Source organism: Sarcophilus harrisii, chromosome 1, assembly GCF_902635505.1.
Source record: "Sarcophilus harrisii chromosome 1, mSarHar1.11, whole genome shotgun sequence".
Classification (NCBI taxonomy): Eukaryota; Metazoa; Chordata; class Mammalia; order Dasyuromorphia; family Dasyuridae; genus Sarcophilus; species Sarcophilus harrisii.
In genome coordinates this window covers 644,468,801-644,489,915 of record NC_045426.1, presented here as the reverse complement: position 1 = coordinate 644,489,915, position 21,115 = coordinate 644,468,801, and the positions used below count along the sequence as shown (strand labels likewise).

The window sequence follows — 21,115 nt, the reverse complement described above, 5'->3', positions numbered from 1 at the left end:
ACTCTTAATGTTTGTAAACATCAGCTCACAGAGGTTTGCTTCTCAGGGTTGTGAAAATGTTATTTGGTCTGCTCACTCTGTGTAAAGATTAGAATGGATGGACAGTTTTGGATTGAAAATGAGGAACAGAAGGGAAAGAGGATGAAGATGATGGATGGGCAGAAGACTGAAGAGAATGAGATGAGAGGGCTATTGAAGGGAGGAGAAGGTGAGGGTATGGAGCTTGTGGAGCATAAGAGAAAAGGACTGAGAAGACAGGAGGAGTGGAGATGAAGCAACGGAAGAGAAAAGGAGGAAGGAAAGTGAGGACAGAGGACTGAGGAAGATGAAAAAGTTAAGAATGTAGGAATGGAGACAGAAGTGGGGAGATGAGGAGGCAGAGGGTGTGGGAGTAGAGAGAGGAAAGGAGCAGGGAAAGAATAGAAGAATAGGAAAAGAATGAAGGGACAAAAGCCTAAGTGGTGTGTGTGTGTGTGTGTGTGTGTGTGTGTGTGTGTGTGTGTGTGTGAAGAATGGAAAGGAGAAGTAAGAAGGTAGAGGGGGCAAAGAGGAGGGGAATGAAGGTTAGAAGGTTCTGAAATGAAGGGATAAGGGAGAAAAGATAGGAAGGCATGAGACTAAAGAAAATAAAAGAAAGATGGGGAGAGGAGAAGAGATGGAGGGGTAGAATTGCAGGGATGTAGGAACAGTTTGTGGAAATAAGAAAGTATGAATGAATGGGTAGGAAGCTGAAGAGGAGGAAGAGAGGAGTTAGGGAAAAGGGGAGAGTAGGAGATGGAGAGGCTGACCTAAGGGCCAGAGGAAGAGGAGGGCCCCTCCCTTGGAAGGTCTGGGCAAGATCAGAGATGGAGGCTCACCTGGGGCAGGCACCTCAATACGCTTCGCACTCGAGGTTCTGGAGTTACCGAGCCGTCTCTAGCGCAGGAGTCAGACCAGAGGAGAGCCGCAGACCCTACCCCTGAAGTCCGCTTATTCCGTTGGCACCAGGGGCCTGCGGAACCCTCGCTATCTCAGTGGTCCTCTGGCTGTAGCCGCTGCCTATTGCAGCGCTTATCTAGTCCAACAAGATGCCAGGGCAGCCTTACAAGGAGCGCTCCAGAGCCGGAGGACCCAGTGCGGGTGGAGGGGGTGGGGCGAAAAAGTTAAGGAGGTAGAAACAGAGCCCCATAGGGAGAGGAGGGGCTAGAGCAGGCGTGGTTAATTGGAGGGGTGGGACCAGAGACCCGCCCCTAGATGTAGGCAGTTTCCGCAGCTTACTTTGCCCCCAAGTCTCCACAATCACTTTCGATTTCTGGATCTGTGCGGCTTGTTGCCTTTGAGCTGGCGGGGAAGCAGAGCCACCTTCTCTATAGCTCGACCCCCAAACAGGAGCCCCAGGCCTGGATACGACCGTCTTTCACGGGGAGTGAGGGTGCAGTCCCAACCGGTCCATCCCTTCAGTGGATATCCCCTCTGAAGAACCAGAGAACCAGAGCTGGTCGTCTGAAATCACCAGGGTGAGTGCTCAAAACTTTATCCTGACTCACTCCTCAAACTTATACACTTTACTACTTTAGAGCTCATACAGTTTGTCCTCGTTCCTCCCACTCTCTATCCCCCCTTCCCCAATTCATACTGCCTCCCTAGAACTCAAAGAAATGTGTTCCATCTCCCTGAGGTCACTTGGGTATGTTCCTGCCCCCAGAGGATTTATGCCAGTTTGCCCATTCTCATCCTTCCTTATCTCCCTTGGGCATATGTAGCAGTTTGTCGCTCCCCACCTCAAGGACTGGCTCTCCTACGGATAAGTACAACTGCTGCAACAGCTACTGTAGATATAATGTTGATAGGTTGGCAAGGAGACATGTAAAAAGTCTCCATTTGGAGACTCAGGAGTCTCTTGCTAGAACAAAGATTAAAAATTATTTCTTGATCTCAATGTACCTTCTAAATCTTCCCTTCCTTCACCCCTTTGAGTTCCAGGGACCGCTGTGTTCTTGGTTGTCAGCATCATTCTCCCAGTAGGATTTAATTCCTATTAGATCATGGACTGAAGGAAAAGCAAGTTATTTGCCTTAATTCACCCCTAGGTCATTCTAAATGAAAGCCATTCTTTACTTATTTTGCTTCCACTCTTGCTAATCTTCCTTTTCTTAAATGTTTAGCAATCATTCAAGTGAAACTGTTTTCTCTAGTTACCAAAGATTTTTTTTTAATTTTTATTTATTTATTTCAAACATGCTTTTCTATTTAAATTTTGAGTTCTAAATTCTCTTCTCCCCCTTTCTCCATTTACTAAGAAGGCAATCAATAATGATATTAATTATACATGTGAAAATGTACAAAGTTTCCATGTTAGCCATAGTTCAAAAAAGAAGCCAAAAAGAAGATAAAGGAAGTGAGAAAATTATACTTCACTTTGCACTTGAAGTTTTGCAAACTCCAAGTTCTCGCAAGGTTTTTTTGAATTTTATTTTTCCATTTGTAATTGTCTTGGAATTCTTTGGAATTGTCTTGGATCATCATATTGATCAGAGATGCTAAGACTTTCACAATTGATCATTATTACAACATCATTACTACTGTGTGCAGTGATCTCCCATTTCTTCTCACTTCTCTTTGCACCAATTCATATAGCTCTTGCCATGTTTTTCTCATCTCTCTCTATCATTTCTGTCTTTAAAAAAAAATTTCACCCTAAGGCAATTAGAGTTAAGTGATCTACACAGGATCACACAGCTAGGAAGTGGTGTCTGAGACTAGGTTTTTTGCAAGTGATGATGGTACTTAATCTTGAGATTATGGAAAAAAGGAATAGATGAGGGAGACTATTCAGGGACATAGGACAGTTAAAAAGTACTATCTGGGTTAGGAGTCAGAGGACCTGGGTTTAAATTCTGGCACTCTCACTTCCAAACCTGTGTGATCTTGGTCAAGTCACTTTATCTCTTTAAGTCTCAGTTTCCACATTTGACAAATAAGTGGATTAAATGTGAGAATTTGTGATGCCCCTTTCTACCCAAATCTAGTCTGTGAGAGAGTTCAAGTCTGAGAAGTGGGATGAAATATTGTATGAGGGATACTTAGAATATAAGATATTTGTGAAACCCTCTCATGCCTATTAAGTTGGCAAAATAATAAAATGAATAAGAATTAGCATTTATATAAAACTTTACAAATATCATCTCCTTTAATCCAGATAACAATCTTGTGAAGTAGGTGCTACTGTTATGCCACATTCTCTTTGAACTGTTCTACCTCAGTTTCCCTGCACTAGTTTCCCTTATTGTCCTGACTGAGTTTCCCTGAATTTTTCTACCTCAGTTTCCTTAATTGTTCTACCTCAATGCCCTTTAGTTGTAAAACTCCCCCTCTGGTCCATTAAGACTGAAGACCATGTGCTCTAAGGTTATAAATTGTCAATGTGAGACTCAAGATGAGGGGGAGATCAGACTTCTTGGCTCCTAACTCCTTTTGCCCTCAAGAATTTATGGCACTACCCCTCTAAATATTCCAAAAGATAAGACTATCTGGGATACCTCATTCACATCCTTACTTCTGCTTATTCAGACATCCTGACTCTGGCTTCCAATTTCCCCCCATCCTGCTAGAACCAAATTTATGATCCTGAAACTTCCCACTCTTAATGTTCTGACTCTGTCCCCACCTTGGTCTACCCCTGTAGCTGAGCCATGTGGCTATATATTTCATTGAGAACTCACATTCACCACTGGATACTTTGAGACCAGAGTCCTGTCCAGTCAATTATACTCTCCATTTAATAAAATATTAAAAACTCTCTAATCTCTATCTTGCCTCAGTTTCTCCAGCATTACAGCTTGGAGGCCCCAGCAAGATATTAGAAGCTGAGAATGGGAATAGAGATTAGATTAGTTTCAGGACCATAAATTTGGTTCAGCAGGATAGGGGGAAACCAGAAACCAGAGTCAGGATGTCTGAATAAACAGAAGTAAAGATATCAATGAGGTATCACAGATAGTCTTATCTTTTGGAATATTTAGAGGGGTAGTGCCATAAATTCTTGAGGGCAGAAGGAGTTAGGAGCCAAGAAGTCTGATCTCCCCCTCATCTTGAGCCTCACATTGACAATTTATAATCCTTAGAGCAAATAGTCCTCAGTCTTAATGGACCACAGTGGGAGTTTTACAACTAAGGGGATTAAGGCAGAACAGTTAAGGAAACTGAGTTAGAACAATTCAGGGAAACTCAGTCAGGACAATTAGGGAAACTAGTGCAGGGAAACTGAGGTAGAACAATTCAAAGAGACTGTGGCATAGCACTACTATTATCCAAATTTTCCTGATGAGGAAACTAAAATTGACATAAGTTATATTACTTGTCCAATGTCACATAACTAATAAAAGTCAGCTCTTAATTTCAAGTCCAATTCTCTATCTACTATGCCTCCTAGCTGTTTCTAAAAAATCCAATGTCATTTGACTGTGGCAAAAAAGAAAAATGGTAGTGGAATTTTTATGGGGGAGGAGTAGAGAGTCCCAAAAATGGATTGAACAAGACAGGTAAAGGTAGAAGATGAGTTTAACCTTCAAATTAATTTATATATTTTTGGTCAATTTAATGATAAAAGTTTGATTTACATATGTTTTATTTTGCTTTTTTCCCCTTTTTGTATATATGAATGCTTATATCGGAGGGCTGACAACTATGTAATAAAATTATTTTTATTCAAACAAAAAAATTTATTATATAGTTGTCAAAATGATTCTTGTAGGAACAAAAAGGGTTACAGCAGATAAAAGGAGTGTGTAAAAGAGTATCATGTGAAATAAGACTGGAATGGATGGGTGGAGAACCTTAAATGCCAGTTAGAAAAGTTCATATTCTAGATTGTAGATAACTTGAAAAGTTACTGAACAGAAATGTGATCTGGTCATATCTGTATGTCATTAATCAACAAACATTAATTTAATGCTTTTACCTGTGCTAAGCACCAGGAATAAAGAGAAAGGCAAAAAATAATCCCTATGTCTTGGCAACTGGATAAAGAATGAGATAATTGAAATATTAGAGACAGGTTTACAACTTTAGAAGTTGTTACAGTAGTTCAGATTAGAAGTGATGAGGATTTGAAGCTAGAATGGTACTGGGAGAATAGAGAAAAAAATGAATTCCACAGATGATATAGACATAAAATCAGGTCTTGATAATTGTTTAAATCCAAAAAGAAATAGGTTATTTAAGGAGGAGGAGAAAATTTCAACATGGGTCATATTGAGTTTTAATTTCTGGCAGCACCTGAAAAGAGACTTAAAGGAAGAGAAAAATTTTATCTAACAGATGATAAAGGAAAAGTATCCTCCATCTGTGATACTTCCTGGACAAAGATGCAGCAGTGTTCAGCAAGTAATTGGAGAATACTTTGGGGAAAAACTTGGCTCAAGATGTAAATTTGGGAATTATTTGCATAGAAGTGATAAACCCTGGGAGTAACTAAAATTATCAAGGAAGAAAATTTAGAGAAGAAGGTGAGAAAAGAACCTTGTTTGGACACCCACACCTTAGGTGACAGGGTGAGGACATAGCACCAGGAGAAGAGAATTTTTTAAAAACTAGAGAATCTCACTGGAAGAAAAAATAAATAATGGCATGGGAAATAAGAAATAATAATTAAAAAATAAAACCTTCCCTTGATCATGTCATTGCCCAGTGTGGTAGTACTTTTCCACTTTTACATTTTTGGAAAGAATAGCCCTACTACTTCTCCTGGAATACCTATCTCTTCTGTCACTACTATCCATACTACTAAATCCAACGATCTTTTTTCTGCCATTATTTTTCTTGATCTCTCAAAAAAAAAAACAATTTTTGATACCATTGATAACCTCCTTTCTTATTTCCCATACCATTATTAGGGGATACTCAGTAATTGGAGAAATTGATGAACAAATTATGAGACATACTATTGTGATGGAAAAAATATCCCCTAAGTTTCCAAGCTACAATGAAAACAATTGTTATAAAAATTTTGATTTTTTTCTAATTAAAGCTTTTTATTTTCAAAATATATACCTGGATAATTTTCAATATTCACCCCTAAAAAGCCCTATGTTCTAATTTTTTCCCTCCCTTCTCCCCACCTCCTCTCCCAGTTAGCAAGTGATCCAATATATGTTAAACATGTACAATTCCTCTATACACATTTTCACAAATATGCTGCACAAGAAAAATCAGATCAAAAAGGAAAAAAATGTAAGCAAATAACAATAAAAAGAGTGAAAATACTATTGTGGTCCCTGTTCAGTTCCCACTGTCCTCTCTCTGGGTGCAGGTGGCTTTCTTTATCACAAGATCATTGGAATTGGTCTGAATCACCTCATTGTTGATGAGAGACATGTCCATCAGAATTAATCATCATATAATCTTGCTGTTGCTATGTGTAATGATCTCCTGGTTTTGCTCATTTCACTTAGCATCAGTTCATGTAAATCTTTCTAGGGCTCTCTGAAATCATCCTGCTGATCAGATGTTCTTAGATTTATTTAGAATATAGGCCCAAAAGTGGTATTATTCTTTCAAATGATAGGTACAATCTACTAATTTTTTGGACATTTTTCCAAATTGTCTTCTAGAATGGTTTGACCAATTCAAGGCTCCACCAAAAGTGCATTAATGTTTCTTTTTCTGAAACACTTCCAGGGGAGGTAACAGTGTTGGCAATTCAAATAGCAAAGTCCACAAGGAGGGGTATAGTGGAAGGGAAAATGAAAGTTTAGTTGGGGAAACAATTAAGGTAGAGACCTCTAAGAAATTTATGTTGCTCATCAGCATTGTATATTGAGCAAAATGTAAAAAATACCCCTATATTCAAGGTCTTTCATTTATAAGATACCTCAAGAAGTCTTTCAGATGAAATCTCCCTGTGCTCAGAGAACTATGGAAAAAAGTATTGGTCTCCCAGAGAGTCTTGGTTTTCTCTCCAAATCATTTCTTTCTTCTTATTTTCAGAACCAGTCCTGTCCAACTCCTTTCTTTCTCCTCTAATCATTGGCCTACTTATCATGCCCACCCTTTAACACAGTTCCTTAGTAAATGTTTACTAAAGTGCTTAATAAGTGCTTTGTTTCCTTCCTTCTTTTCCTTCCTTCTTTCTTTCCTTTCCTTTTTCCTTTTTCTTTTCCTTGATTCCTTCCTTCCTTCCTTCTTTGCTTCCTTCCTTCCTTCCTTCCTTCTTTTCTTTCGTTCTTCTCTAACTTTTCCTCGATCTTTTCTTTTCTTGTACCTAGCCATTCAACAGATTCAGATGAGTACTTTGAGATCAGAAAAGACTAGAAAATTTCCCATGTGTTCTATCATAGTTGTGGAGCAGTGGAACATTTTTAGTTGTATTACAATTAAATAATGTGTAGGGAATAAAAGTAGATTGATTTGATTATATTAAAAACAGATGATGTTTGTATAAGAAAAGGAAATGCTTCCAGAATAAAAAGAGAAAAAAACAGATTAAGAATACAATCTTGATGATAAGAACTTTTGACAAAAATTTGATAGCTAAAATCAATACCAATTTAATAAGAGCTATTTCCAAACACCAGATTAATGGTTTAAGGACATGAATAATTATTTTTCAAAGAAGAAACACAAACTATGTAGAGATTTCAAGGGATGTATTTAGGTTCCATGTATGAAAAAAATCTCAAATCCAAAAATGATGTGGACTTTCTTAGGAGACAGTAGATTCCTTGTCCCTGAAGATATTCAAGTGAAAGCTTAGCTACCTATTTGTTAGATGTGTTTCAAAGGGAATTCTTGTTCAGAGATTCTGTAAGCAACATGGTTCTGATCAGGATAACATAAGCAGGTATTAGGATCTTCAGTGAAGGAAAAGGTTGTTGCTAAATGAGTGTGTTTCAGGGATGGGTCCAGTATGGGGAAGAAGAGAAGGAGGAAGAGGAGGAGGAGGAGGAGGAGGAGGAGGTTTTTTCCATTTGTTGGAATCTACTTGGTATAGCTTCTAATTATAGATTACAGATGAATTATATCTCAGGAGAGACTTATATCTCAGGAGAAACACAAGTTTAGTTGCCTTATTTCAATTTCTTTCTATTTTACCTCAAAAATAGAAAGTCATTTTCTGATGAAACTTTCTTCACCTTCTCAGGAAGCATACCAGATCAGCGATTTTATCAAAATCCTGACTAGAGTCAAAACAAGGACTTCTTGAGCATGGGACAAATTCAACTGGGGAGGGCAGTTGTTCATAGAGGACATTCTATCTCAGATTGTTGTTGCTTCTCTTTTGCTCTTGAAGGAGATCAATGGCATCAAGAAGGTGATGTTTTGACTGGCAAGTGAATTGGATTTAAGTGAGACAGGACTGTACAGTCACCATCCTCGTTCTTTTTTTCTGGAGCTATCTAGGTCCATTGACAAAATATAGATCAAGTATGAAGGACAAACAACAATTTGTGAGTAGTAATAGCTGCTCCTCTAGGGAACACAATGATTCATTTTCAGTTGGGCAATGCTTCTTTTTCCTTCCTTTTTACCTCAGATATAGTCCTGCTGCAAGAGGGAGCAATCCATCCATAAGACAGGAGGTCTTTGACTAATTTTTTTAGGTCATGGTCCTTTTGGCAGCCTGGTAATACCAATGGACCTTTTTCACAGAATAATATCTTTAAATTCATAAAACATGGCTATTTTCAACAATGAGGTGACTCGAGCCAATTCGATTTATGATGGAGAGAGGACTATGGGAATTGAATATAGATCACAACATAATATTTATTGTTGTTTGCTTGCTTTTTTTCTCATTTTTTTCCATTTTGATTTGATTTTTCTTGTGCAGCATGATAAATGTGGAAATATGTTTAGAAGAATTGCACTTGTTTAACCTATATTGGATTACTTGCAGTCTAGGAAAGGAAGTTAGGGGGAAGACAGGGAGAAAAATTTGTAATACAAGATTTTACAAGGGTGAATGTTGAAAACTATATTTGTGTGTATTTTGAAAAAGCTATTATTAAATTTTTTAAAAAGAAATGGGATGTCTAGAAAAGCAAAAAAAGTCATAAAATGCATAGGATTACAAATGAAATCAATTATTAAAAGATGCAATTTTTCCCTTCCAAGTTTATGAACATCCTAAAATATATTCAAAGGTCTCTTAAGGGATCCATGAACCCAGGTAAAGAAATTCATGCCCTGGAGAGTTCTAATTGTTCCTAGTCCCTAATATTTTCTTACTCCTTCTCAGTCCACATGAGTTAAATATAAGGGTAGCTATTCTGATTACTGACCTTAGATATCCAAACTCTATGCAGTTAGAGTAAGTGGAAGGCAGTGGAGGTGGGAGGCAGAGATGGTGACAGACTCCAAGAGAATCTGCTATGACAGAAGCCTAAGGTGACCAGAGACAACGGAGTCTGCTCCCAACCCAATGTCCCACCAAATTGACAACCTGATGAAAAATTCTGATCATAATATTTGCCTTAGTTCTTGCTGTGCATGACATTCCCTGTCACTCCACTCTTACTATGCAACTGATTCCCCTTTTCAATTATTCAACAAGCATTTATTAAGCACCTACCCAATGCCAATCACTATTAGACTCTGGGAATAGAAAAGTAAAGGAAATAGAAATAGAAAAAAAAATTCCTGTTTTCAGGAATCTTATAGTCTATTAGGAAGAGAGTGATAAATAAGCACAAAATAATGTAGAAACAAAAATATTGTTGATGATGTGGTAGTGTGAGAAGGAAATTAGCATGCACAGGAATCAGGATAGGCAACATGTATAAGGAGACATCAGTTGACCTGAACCTTCAAGGAATTCTAAGAGGCAGGAAGGAGGATAAAGTATATTCCAGACAGCTAACAGCTTGCACAAAAGCATGAGGTTGGGAGAAAGGATGTTGTCCAACAGAAAATAAGCCTATGTGGCTGAGACACAGAGCATGGGGAAAGAGTAATATAGAATTAATGTGAAAACTTGGATGGGAGCTAGACCATGAAGTGTTTTGCATGCCAGGTAGAGGAGTCTGTATTTTATCCCACAGTAGTAGGGACCATTTAGAATCTATTGATCAGAGAATTGACATGATTAGACTTGTGCTCTGTGGTTACCAACCTCACAACTATCTGGAGAGGGGAGAGGCTTAAGGTGGGGGAGACCAACTAGGAGATTATGGCAGAGAATTCAGATGAGAGATGAGGAGAGCTTGTTCTAAGGAGGTAGCCATATAGATGAAAAAAGGGGGGGAATGACTGGAAGAGATATTACTGAGCCTCTTATGTCTTTTTTCCTCAGGTATAATGGAGACCAGCAGGTGCTCAAAGGCCTTTCTCTTCAAATTCCTTATCTCCTTCCTCCTCCTTGACATGCCTACTCAAGTTTCAGGTAAGGATAGCTCTTAGGTTTTTTTTAAATACCTCTCAGGACCTTGTCATAAGGATTGAGCTATGGGAATTCTGGCCTCTTCTCTCCTTACAAATCAAGCCATTCCTTCTTTACTGGAGGAACTTACCTCCATGTCCACAACCAGTCCTTTTCTCCAACCTGACATTATCTCATTGTCCTTATCATCCTGCCTCTTTCCCTCCTTGTGCTCCCTCCCTCCTTCCCTCTGGCTCTATTCATGGAGTTTTGGACTCTGTTCTCCTGCTCCTCTGTATCCTGGAGTCCAGGATACTGGACTCTTTTCTGGGTCCTTTTCTCCCACCCTTTTCTAACCCTATGTCTCTCTCTTCTTTCTGTCTGAACAGGAGCTTTCTTAGTGTTTGGACCTACAGCACCTCTCCAGGCTCCGATAGGAGGAGAGGCAATGTTATCATGTTACCTGTCCCCCGCTCAAAGTGCCCAGCATATGGAAATGGTCTGGTCCAAATCCCAGGATATAGTGCATCACTATCTAAATGAAAATGATGATTTCACAGACCAGTCACCTAATTACCAAGGGAGAACTAAGCTGATGAAAAATGCCATCACTGCCGGGAATGTTACATTGAGAATAGAGGATGTGAAACCTTCAGATGCGGGACAGTATAAGTGTTATTTGAATGATTATAGTCATTCAGCAGAAGCATTCATGGAGCTGGAGGTCATAGGTAAGGTCACAAATTGAGGTTTGTTTTCCTTGGATTTGTTTTAATGTATCAGGAAAAGCATGGCTTGCCTGTTCATTTATTCAACAACAGAAGTTTACAAGAGACCTGCCAGGCCTTCAGTGGGGTGCAGAAAATATTATATATATATATGTATATATATATATATATATATATATATATATATATATATAAAATGATAAAATATACCCTCAGAGAGGCTACTGTCTAGGCAGGGAGTTCATCATGTACTTAAATATCTATCACACAAAGCAGAAGTGCCAAGCAAGAAAACTTTTGAGAGAGTAATCCCTTTCATTTAGGCAGATCAAGGAAGACTTCAAGAAAGATGGGAGGAAGGAAAGCAGTTTTTTGGGAGGATATCATATGTCTATAATTCATCTTAACTGACTGATGGTATCCAGTTCAATGATTCTTACCTTTGATGGCAAATTCTTCTCCTGCTCATTTTACATATAAGGAAACTGAGGCAAACTGGGTTAAATGACTTTTCCAGAGTCACACACAGCTAGTAAGTGACTGAGGCCAGATTTGAACTCAGGAAGAGCAGTCTTCTTGACTCCAGACCTGAAACTGTTTCTTTTGTATCATCTAGCTGCCCTCTATGATATATAGTTACTGGTTAGATAATAAGACTTATTCACCAAATACTTCAAGAAAAAGAAAGCCACTTCACAGTATCAGAAAAGGGAGGATCAATAAATCCATAACAAAGATGAATTTTCACTTTTTATAGACATTATTCATTCTTTATTTTGGCTTACTCTCTTAATTCACACATGCACAAGAGCTTTGTTGGTTAGTAAAGAGCTCTTCAAGGCCTTTAGGATTGGACTCTCATTGGGTGCCCTTGTTACACCTGCAATTCACACTTTACCTATAGACCCTCATTCTGCTGTCATTAGTATTCATGATTTCTACAACAGAAAATACAGGAAACTTCTATTTAGTAGAAAGAAGAGAAACAAAAGATGAATTCAGGGAAAGCCTGTATGAGGGCAGCCCCAATTCCACCTGAAGCCTAAGATAGAGTTTGTATTTCAGAGCCACCAACCCTGTTTCAGACCTATCCTATCTGGTGGAGTGTGATTGGCATCCTGGCATTGGTACAGCTCAGCATCCTCATTTACTACAGCTGGAAAACCTACCAGTACAGAGGTAACTTCTGATTGGGAAGAAAGGAGTTCGGGCAGTTAATCCTTCAATTAGCATTTAAATGCTTACTATATGCTAAATACTGTGCTAATCCCCAGGAATAAAATTCTAAGTACAAAGCAAGGCAGTCCCTGCTCTCAAGGAGTTTACTTTCTAATCAGGGAAGATAAATTGTAAAAGAAAAAGGAAAAGGCAATTGAGACAAAGGTTGCACAGGAGGCAAGACTAGAGAAAATCCAGAGTACAGCCTAGAATAAAACTCTCCTGACCTCTCCTTAAATGGAGTATGTGAGAAGAATAATCCAATCCAGAAGGAGAGGTCACAAGGGTTGGAGTGAGGCTTCAGAATGAAGAACTTGGGTAGTGATGGAAGTCCAGAGTTTAGCTTGGAGAAGAAAGAGAAGAGACTAAGAAAAAATATGAACCCTCATGGTCTTTATCCCAAATACTCTGAAGTTTTGCTATAGATTCTCAGGCAGTGGGTACTGTGGCCTTCAGACTTTGTCAGGAACTCCAGGGATGCAGAAGAGGAGGCTGAGACTTAGTTGGTCAATCAATTAGTTCTGGAAGCTGCCTCAGGGCCAGTCAGTGAGTGTCCCAGGTCTGAGGAAGAAGGTAGTCAGGACAACCTGAATTTAATGGTCCCCCTGGCTGGAGTGAAGTGGTGAGGTGGGTTGATTAGGAGCCCTGGCAAGAAGTCCACTGAGAGATTCTGGACCTGGCCTTTGTGTTTCAGGGAATTTCCTAGTCCAATGGTCTCATAAAATGGGAGTGGTGACCCTGGCAGTTTTTTGGTGTTTACTGATGGGCTTCCTCATTTACTACATTGTGAATATGTCTGGTTGTAGAGGTAAGTCCTTCCTGGGTGTTAGAGGGTCTCTGTCCCTTTGTGGCTCACCAGACCAGGGCTGGCAGAAGGGACAAGGGCAGAGCTTCGATTCCTCACTGGCCCTCCTGAGCTTCACCCTGAATCTTGGGAGGAAGAAGAAGTGCTATGTTTCCCAAATGCTATCACTGGAGTTGTATATATGTTGAAAGTGACATTGGGATAGTGACTTTGGTGTGAGGCCCAGGGATGGGACTCTGCTGTAGTTGGGGACGCGGGAAAGAGGAATCTTTGGTTAGGAGTAGGGGAGGTGGAAGTTCTGAAAGGAGATTTAGAAGGCTGCTGACTGCTTAGGACTTATGATTTTCAGGCATAGAAGACCTGGAAGAGTGGGTATACAAGGACCAGGTGTATTTGGCGCTCTTGACATTCCTTCCTCTACTGCCAACGTTCCTGTTTGTTTCTGTTGATTTCTATGGCAAGCGCAAGGCAAAAGGTGATTAGAACCAACCTGGGGATGTACTTGGGTTCAGGTTCCCTGAAGAAAGACCAGACAGAAATCTGGACAATCTTCCTTTCCCACAACTGCCCTTTAAACATAGCACCAAAGATCCTTTTAGCCTCAGAGTTCAGGTTCTAGGGAGGCTGGACCTCTGTAGCTTCCCTCATTCTTCAGCAGATTCAAGGATCTAAAGGATCATAATGGACTTTAAAGTCCTTTCTTCTTCTCTCTCCTTCTCCCTTATCCGAGTCACCAAGCACAGATCCATATTAAACTTTATAATACAGACATCTAGGATTGAATGTGATACTCATACCAGAACTCCCCCAAGGCTTTAGACAAACAGACCCCTGATGCTCTCTAGCCTTCCCCATAGCTCTCTATTTTTAAATTCTTTTCTTACATATTCTCACTTACGTCTTCCCTTGCTTTGTCCACTTCTAGAGAAAAACGATCAAAACCAATCTGGAAACAACCCGGCAGGTAAGAAATTCTGAGCTCCTATCTCCATCTACCCCAGTCTTATTCCTTGTCCCCCAGTAAGTCAGGGATGTTCTTAAACAGCCAATTTTTCAGAAAAAGGAAGAACTCAAGCCAGATTTCTAGTCCCTCCAGAGCCTTGGTCCTTTCTCCTCTGCTCCCTCTTTCTGACTTTTGCATCACTTGTAAGTATTTCCCAAGGTCAGAGGTCTGCAGAATGCCAGGCTCTTTCTAGAAGTAACTCAGAGGAACTTTGTCCTTGCCCTAGGAATTCATTTGCCCTTTGTAAATACAACATTGAATCCTAATTCAAGCCCAAACTTCATACTGTGCTCCTGTCTTTCCTGTTTCCTTCTAGACCTGAAGTCTAGCATTCTATTCATTAATTAATTCTAGAAGACCTGGTTTCAAATCCTGTCTTTGACATTTATCCACTGAACCTCAATTTCCTCATCATTATGGTCATGGTACTAATTTAAATGTTACCATCCTGTTACATTAATTCATGTTTCCTCTCAGGAACAAGGTTACAGCAACTTAAGAAAATAAAAAATTCTTAGGGACCAGTTTGGAAAACAGGATTCAGGAAAACAGGATTCAGGAGATCGGGATTCAGAACCTATCTTCAGAACCAATAGGTTCTCCAGCACCCCCAAGCTATTTTAGAAGCCTCTGACCATTAGGATACTTTCTACCACAAATATATTCAAAATTCCTCACAATTTTTAATTTGGTTATGTTTTTATGCAGAAGGTATACCACTGCAGGAATCTCAAGAAAGAAACAATTAATAAGGAGCAACAACCATACACTATGTGACTTGGCCCTAATATCATCGCAAAGGAGAGGATTTAATCTTGTCTCCATCATCCCATCATACACTCCCCTCACTCTCATCCTTCCTTCACATTCACATGCCTTATTAAACAGAGGTTGGATATTGGGGATATTGTAAAGGGGCTTCATGTAATTGGGGAATTCCCTTGTTATCTTTTTCTCTTGAAATTACTATGAGTGTGTATGGGTATGTCTATTTTCATCTGTAGACTTAAGGTAACTCTTTTTTTATATGTAGGCCCCCCCCCCCCAGAAGTGTTTCTACAGATTTAAGATATTTGTGGGTCTGCATAAAGGTAAAACCAAAGACTCAAGTCCTTACTCATGTGTTTATTTTAATTAGTCAGAGTACATAATTCAAGGCAAAGGCATTTGGTTAAAGAGTATGTATGCCTAATTTCTGCCAGACTGTTTTCCAATTTTTCCAACAATTTTTCTTTTTACCAAATAATGAATTTTTCTCCCTAAAACTTAAAATTTTATTCTGTTCTATTGATCTTCCTTTGTATTTCTTAACCCCAGTAACAGATAGTTTGGATAATTACTACCTAATAGTAAATTTAAGATCTGGTAATGTTAAGCAAACTTAATATTTTTTATTAGTTCTTCTAATGTACTTGAACTTTTGTTTTTTAAAATGAATTTTGTTACTATTTGTTACTTATTCATTAAAATAAAATTTTGGTATTTTAATTGAGTAATTTAATTATATTATACATATTAATCAGTATAGGTAAAATTACATTTGTATTGTATTGGTCTTTCCTACTCATGGACAATTAATATTTCTTCAATTTATTTAAATCTGATTTCATTTTTGTAAAAAGGTTTTTTTTTTTAATTTGTTATGGCAGGTATACTCCTAGTTATTTAATACTGATTAGAGTAATTTCTCTACAAATGACCTATTTACAGAAGAATGATTTAAAGACATTATGCTTTTCTTTACAAAGATAATAGTTATTTCAAATAGTTTATCTCTTACTATGCTTTCTTAAAGATTTTTGTTTGTCACACATGAATACAGATGATTTATGTTACTTTGTTAAAATTATTTATTGTTTCAACCAAGTTTTAAGTTAAGCCTTTGGGATTTTCTATGTATATTATCTTATCATCTGCAAAAAGAGATTGTTTTATTACCTTGTTTCCTATTATGATGCCTTCTATTTCTTTTTCATCTCTTCTTACTCTTGCTAAGATTTCTTTTTTTTTCCTTTTTGAAGATATAACAAATCTGATTTTTTTAAATATAGCTTTTTATTTACAAGATATACGCATGATAATTTTTCAGCATTGATAATTGCAAAACCTTTTGTTCCAATTTTTCCCCTCCTTCCCCTCACCCCCTCCCCCAGATGGCAGGTTGACCAATACATGTTAAATATGTTAAAGTATAAGTTAAATACAATATATGTTTACATGTCCATACAGTTATTTTGCTGTAGAAAAAGAATCAGACTTTAAAATAGTGTACAATTAACCTGTGAAGGAAAATGTAGGCAGACAAAAATAGAAGGATTGGGAATTCTATGTAGTAGTTCATAGTCATTTCCCAGAGTTCTTTAGCTGGGTATAGCTGGTTCAGTTCATTACTGCTCTATTGGAACTAATTTGGTTCATCACATTGTTGAAGAGGGCCATGTCCATCAGAATTGATCATCATATAGTATTGTTGTTGAAGTATATGATGATCTCCTGGTCCTGCTCATTTCACTCATCATCAATTCATGCAAGTCTCTCCAGGCCTTTCTGAAATCATCCCGCTAGTCATTTCTTACAGAATCTTTATAAGATTTCTAATGCAATATTGAATAATGTTAATATCAGTGGGCATGCTTGATTTTACTGGGAAGGGTTCTAGCTTATTTCCATTACAAATAATGCTTGGTGATGATTTTGGACAAATTTATCAATTTAAGGAAAAATACATTTATATCAATACCTTGAAGTATTTTTAATAGAAGTGAATGTTGTGATAGAAGTGAAAGCTTAGCAAAAGCTTTTTCTACATTTATTGATAAAATAACATAATTTTATTCCTTTTATTATTCATATAATCAATTATGTTTATAGTTTTCTTTATGTTAAATCATCCCTGCATTCCTGATATAAATCCCACTTAGTCATAAAGTACAATCTTTGTAATATATTATTGTAATCTTTTAGCTAGTGTTTTATTTAGGATTTTAAAAATTCATTTTCATTAATGAAATTGGTTTATAATTATTGTTATTTTTATTCCTTTGGATTTAGGTATCAGTATCATATTTGTTTCATAAAAGGAGTTTGATAGGACCCTTTTTGTCTATTATTCCCAGTAATTTATTTGATATTGGAATTAGTTGGTCTTTAAATGTTTGATAGAATTTACTTGTAAATTCATCTGGTCATATTGCTTTTTTCTTAGAAAGGTCATTTATCTTGTGTTCAATTTCCTTTCTAAAATAGGTCTATTTAGATATTCTATTTTCCTCTTCTAATCTAGGCAGTTTGCATTTTTGTAAATATTCTTCCATTTCACTTAAATTGTTAAATTCATTATTATATGATTGGAAAAAATAACTCCTCATAATTGCTTTGATTTTATCCTATTTAGTAATATATTCACTCTTTTCATTTTTAATTCTAGTGATTTGGTTTTCTTCTTTCTTTTTAAAAAAATAATATTAACCAATAAATTGCCTCTACCCTGTGACCCAACAATACCACTACTAGTTCTATTTCTAAAAATGATTAGAGAAAAAAGAAAAGAACCTAAGTTTTCTAAAATATTTATAATACTTCTCTTTGTGGTTTCAAAGAAGTGGCGATTCTAGAGATTCCCATTAATTGTGGAGTGACTGAACAAGTTGTGGTATATGATTGTGATGTGATACTTCCATGCTATAAGAAATGGTAAGTTCAATGATCTTAGAAAAAATTAACTTGCACAAAATAATGGAGAGCAAGATGAACAAAGCCAAGAGAATATTTTATGCAATAATAACAACAATATTGTTTTAGGAATAAGAATACCTTTGAATAACTAAATCATTCATATAAATTTATATCAATACATTATTAATTACAGAGAATCTTTGAAACAAAACACTGTATCTAAAGAAAGAACTGATAAATAGAAATATGCATTGAATGATTTTATATAAATGTGTACAAACACATGTCTTATGGTTGCCATCTTTAGAATGGGAAGGAAGGAGGAAAGAAAAAAAGAAAAATTTAAAAATTACATGATAACTCTATTATATGTTTAAAAGGAATACCAAGTTGAACATAATAGATTTGCAGTACCATATACAATCACTTTTTTCCTATTCTCCTATATTATGGAAAGGCTTATTTTATTTCTAAAATTCAGAATAAAATAATATATATATATGTATATACATATACATATATATACATGCATGTATGTATATATATAGCAAGAAAAATAGGGATACAATGCCTTACCCCTAACAACAACCTGGTCTTACTGTACCCCTCCCCACTCCTTACACCCACATAGCATCCTGGAAAGAGTGGATGTGTATGAAAATCATACACAAAGACACACAAATAGGGTAAATGTACAACCAGGTAAAACTATTGTTGTGCTAGTCTCAAAGTCCTTATGGTTTCCTAGTTATGTTTGACCTCATCTATGTGGGTTGTCTTCATTGGACATAAGGTCACCAGTCTTCTGTCTATCACCAATTTCTGGGCTTTAAATTTTAGGATCATGATGGCCTAAAAAAAGATGATGGCCATCTTTTTCATCATAGTCAGAGTCCATAAGACTTCATGCCCAACTGGAAGGCAAGGCTGGGGTTAGTACCTGCAGTCTGAGATACTCTTGAATTTTAATTCCCTGTATCTGGTGCTGAATCTTAGTCATTTATATAAGACTTATAAGTTAGAACTTCAGGAGCTCCTCTCTGGTTTGACATACAGATGAATTTGAAGCAGACCTAAAGCTAAGTGAAGAAGGCAATATTGTTTCCCTCTCCCTCTCACCCCCATTTCTCCCTTTATTATATATACCTGTCAGTAGCAAAATCATCTGGTTTTGGTGCTGTATTTTGATCTCTGAAAAACATTACTTCTTGTTATTCCGTTGTTCACTCATATCTTATTCTGTGACCCCATGGGCCATCATACTCCAGGCCCTCCTGTCTTCCACTATTTTTCCCAAGTCTGTCCAAGCTCATGTTCATTGCTTTTAGGAATACTACCTATACATATCCCCTGCCATCGCCTTCTCCTTTTGCCTTCAATCTTTCTCAATATCAGGTTTTTTCTCATTAGGTCCTGTCTTCTCATTACATGGCCACAATTAAGCTTCAACTTCATTATTTGATCTTCCAGTAAATAGCCTGAATTTATTTAATTTTTAAATAAATTTTGAATGTAATTTAATTTTAAATTTTAAATGTTGACTGCTTTAATCTCTTTGCTATCCAAGGGACTTTCAGAAGTTCTACAATTCAACAGCATCACTTTTGTAGCATTCAGCTTTACTTACAATTCAACTATAATGCTGGAGAAACTGAGTCAGGAGAGAGATTAGAGAGTTTTTAATATTTTATTAATTGGAGAGCACAATTGACTGGACAGGACTCTCGTCTCAAAGTATCCAGTGATGTATGGGAGAATCCCAAATCCTCATATACCTTTTACAAACAAAGAAGGGGAACGAAGCGGGAAACTTCTTCACAGACCCATTTGGTTCTGTCAGGATGGGGGGAGACTATAAATTCTTACTAAAAGCCAGAGTCAGGATGTCTGAATAAACAGAAGTAAAGATGTCAATGAGGTATCTGGGATAGTCTTATCTTTTGGAATATTTTAGAGAGTTGGTGTCATAAAATTCTTGAAGGCAGAAAGTTAGGAGTCAGGAAGTCTGATCTCTCCCTCATCTTGAGTCTCACATTGACAATTTATAATCTTAGAGCAAATGATCTTCAGTCTTAATGCAGCAAAGGGGGATTTTACAACTAAGGGGATTGAGGCAAAACAGTTAAGGAAACTGAGGTAGAGCAGTTTAAAAAGACTGTGGCATAACAACTCTCAATAGGCATACAATAATACTGGAAAAGTCATGCTACCTTTTTACAATTTGTACTGGAATACAAACTTCTTGAGGGCAAGGACTGGGTTTTGGTTTTTGTTTTTGTCTTTACATCTCTTATGGCAGGGGTCCTCAAACTTTTTAAATAGGGGGCCAGTTCACTGTCCCTCAGACTGTTGGAGGGCCAGACTATAGTAAAAACAAAAACTTTGTTTTGTGGGCCTTTAAATAAAGAAACTTCATAGCCCTGGGTAAGGGGGATAAACCTCTGCAGCTGCTGCATCTGGCCTGCGGGCCATGGTTTGAGAACCCCTGTCTTATGCCTAGCACAGTACCTTGCATAAAACAAATACTTTATTTATTTATTTATTGAATTAAAATGGTGTTTTTTTCCATATTTGGAATTCTAGAAATTTATAAGATATATGTGTCCCTATATAAATTAAATCCACATGACTCAAGCTAAATTGATAGTAATCTCTGGAATCTGGTCCACCTCTACAGAGAAGATGTGACCCAAGGATCCTGCCTATATTGCCAACAAATAAGTTATGGGTGAGAGACAAGAAGGACCCCAGATATTTCAAAACTGGATGATCATTCCTTCAGTATCTGAGAGAATCTTTGCACTAGAATTATATTTATCTACTTCCTCAAATGATCTGGTCTGAAGTTGTGATGCATAAGGGTGTAAAAGGAAAGCTTTGTTCTTGCTCACTCTTAATTGGGGAAGGTAGCCTCTTCCTTAGCTTACACTAGTCAGTTTAGCTCCCCACAAAATGCTGTTTACATTAAGAAACAACAATACTTATAGCGAGTAGCAAGTAAACTGCTAAACAACAAACAAATCATTCTGCTTAGATTATGCAAAGAACATAAGTGAACAAATTATTTATCCAGGGGTAAGAGGAAATATCAGTTCAAGCCTCAAGCCCACTGAAGAATAAATTCTCCAGTATTTCAGAGAAGCAAACTGGAATTGAAGAATATATTAAGATGGTTTCTCCTATATATCTATGGTTTATAAAGTTTTTCTCTTCTTGAACTGTTCTTGATATTCTGCAACCAAAAGCTCTGAAACCAACTCTTATGTAGTATCTCTTAAAGATCAGCCCTTTTAATCATGAGACATTTCCTTTTATAAACACAGCCTCATATTAAACATGCCAGATTCAGT

The 21,115-nt window shown here is 37.3% G+C and overlaps 1 protein-coding gene across 1 annotated transcript; it reads left to right on the top strand.

Annotated features, from left to right (window-relative positions):
* Positions 1 to 1,279: 1,279 nt before the first annotated feature.
* On the top strand, positions 1,280 to 15,575 carry LOC100916273 (myelin-oligodendrocyte glycoprotein). The gene is made up of 8 exons (XM_012543903.3): positions 1,280 to 1,496; positions 10,271 to 10,360; positions 10,726 to 11,067; positions 12,130 to 12,243; positions 12,977 to 13,090; positions 13,437 to 13,562; positions 14,013 to 14,051; positions 14,799 to 15,575. Exons 2-8 carry the CDS (start codon positions 10,276 to 10,278, stop codon positions 14,837 to 14,839), a joined length of 861 nt encoding a protein of 286 aa, XP_012399357.1. The 5' UTR covers positions 1,280 to 1,496; positions 10,271 to 10,275; the 3' UTR covers positions 14,840 to 15,575.
* The last annotated feature ends 5,540 nt before the right edge of the window (positions 15,576 to 21,115 follow it).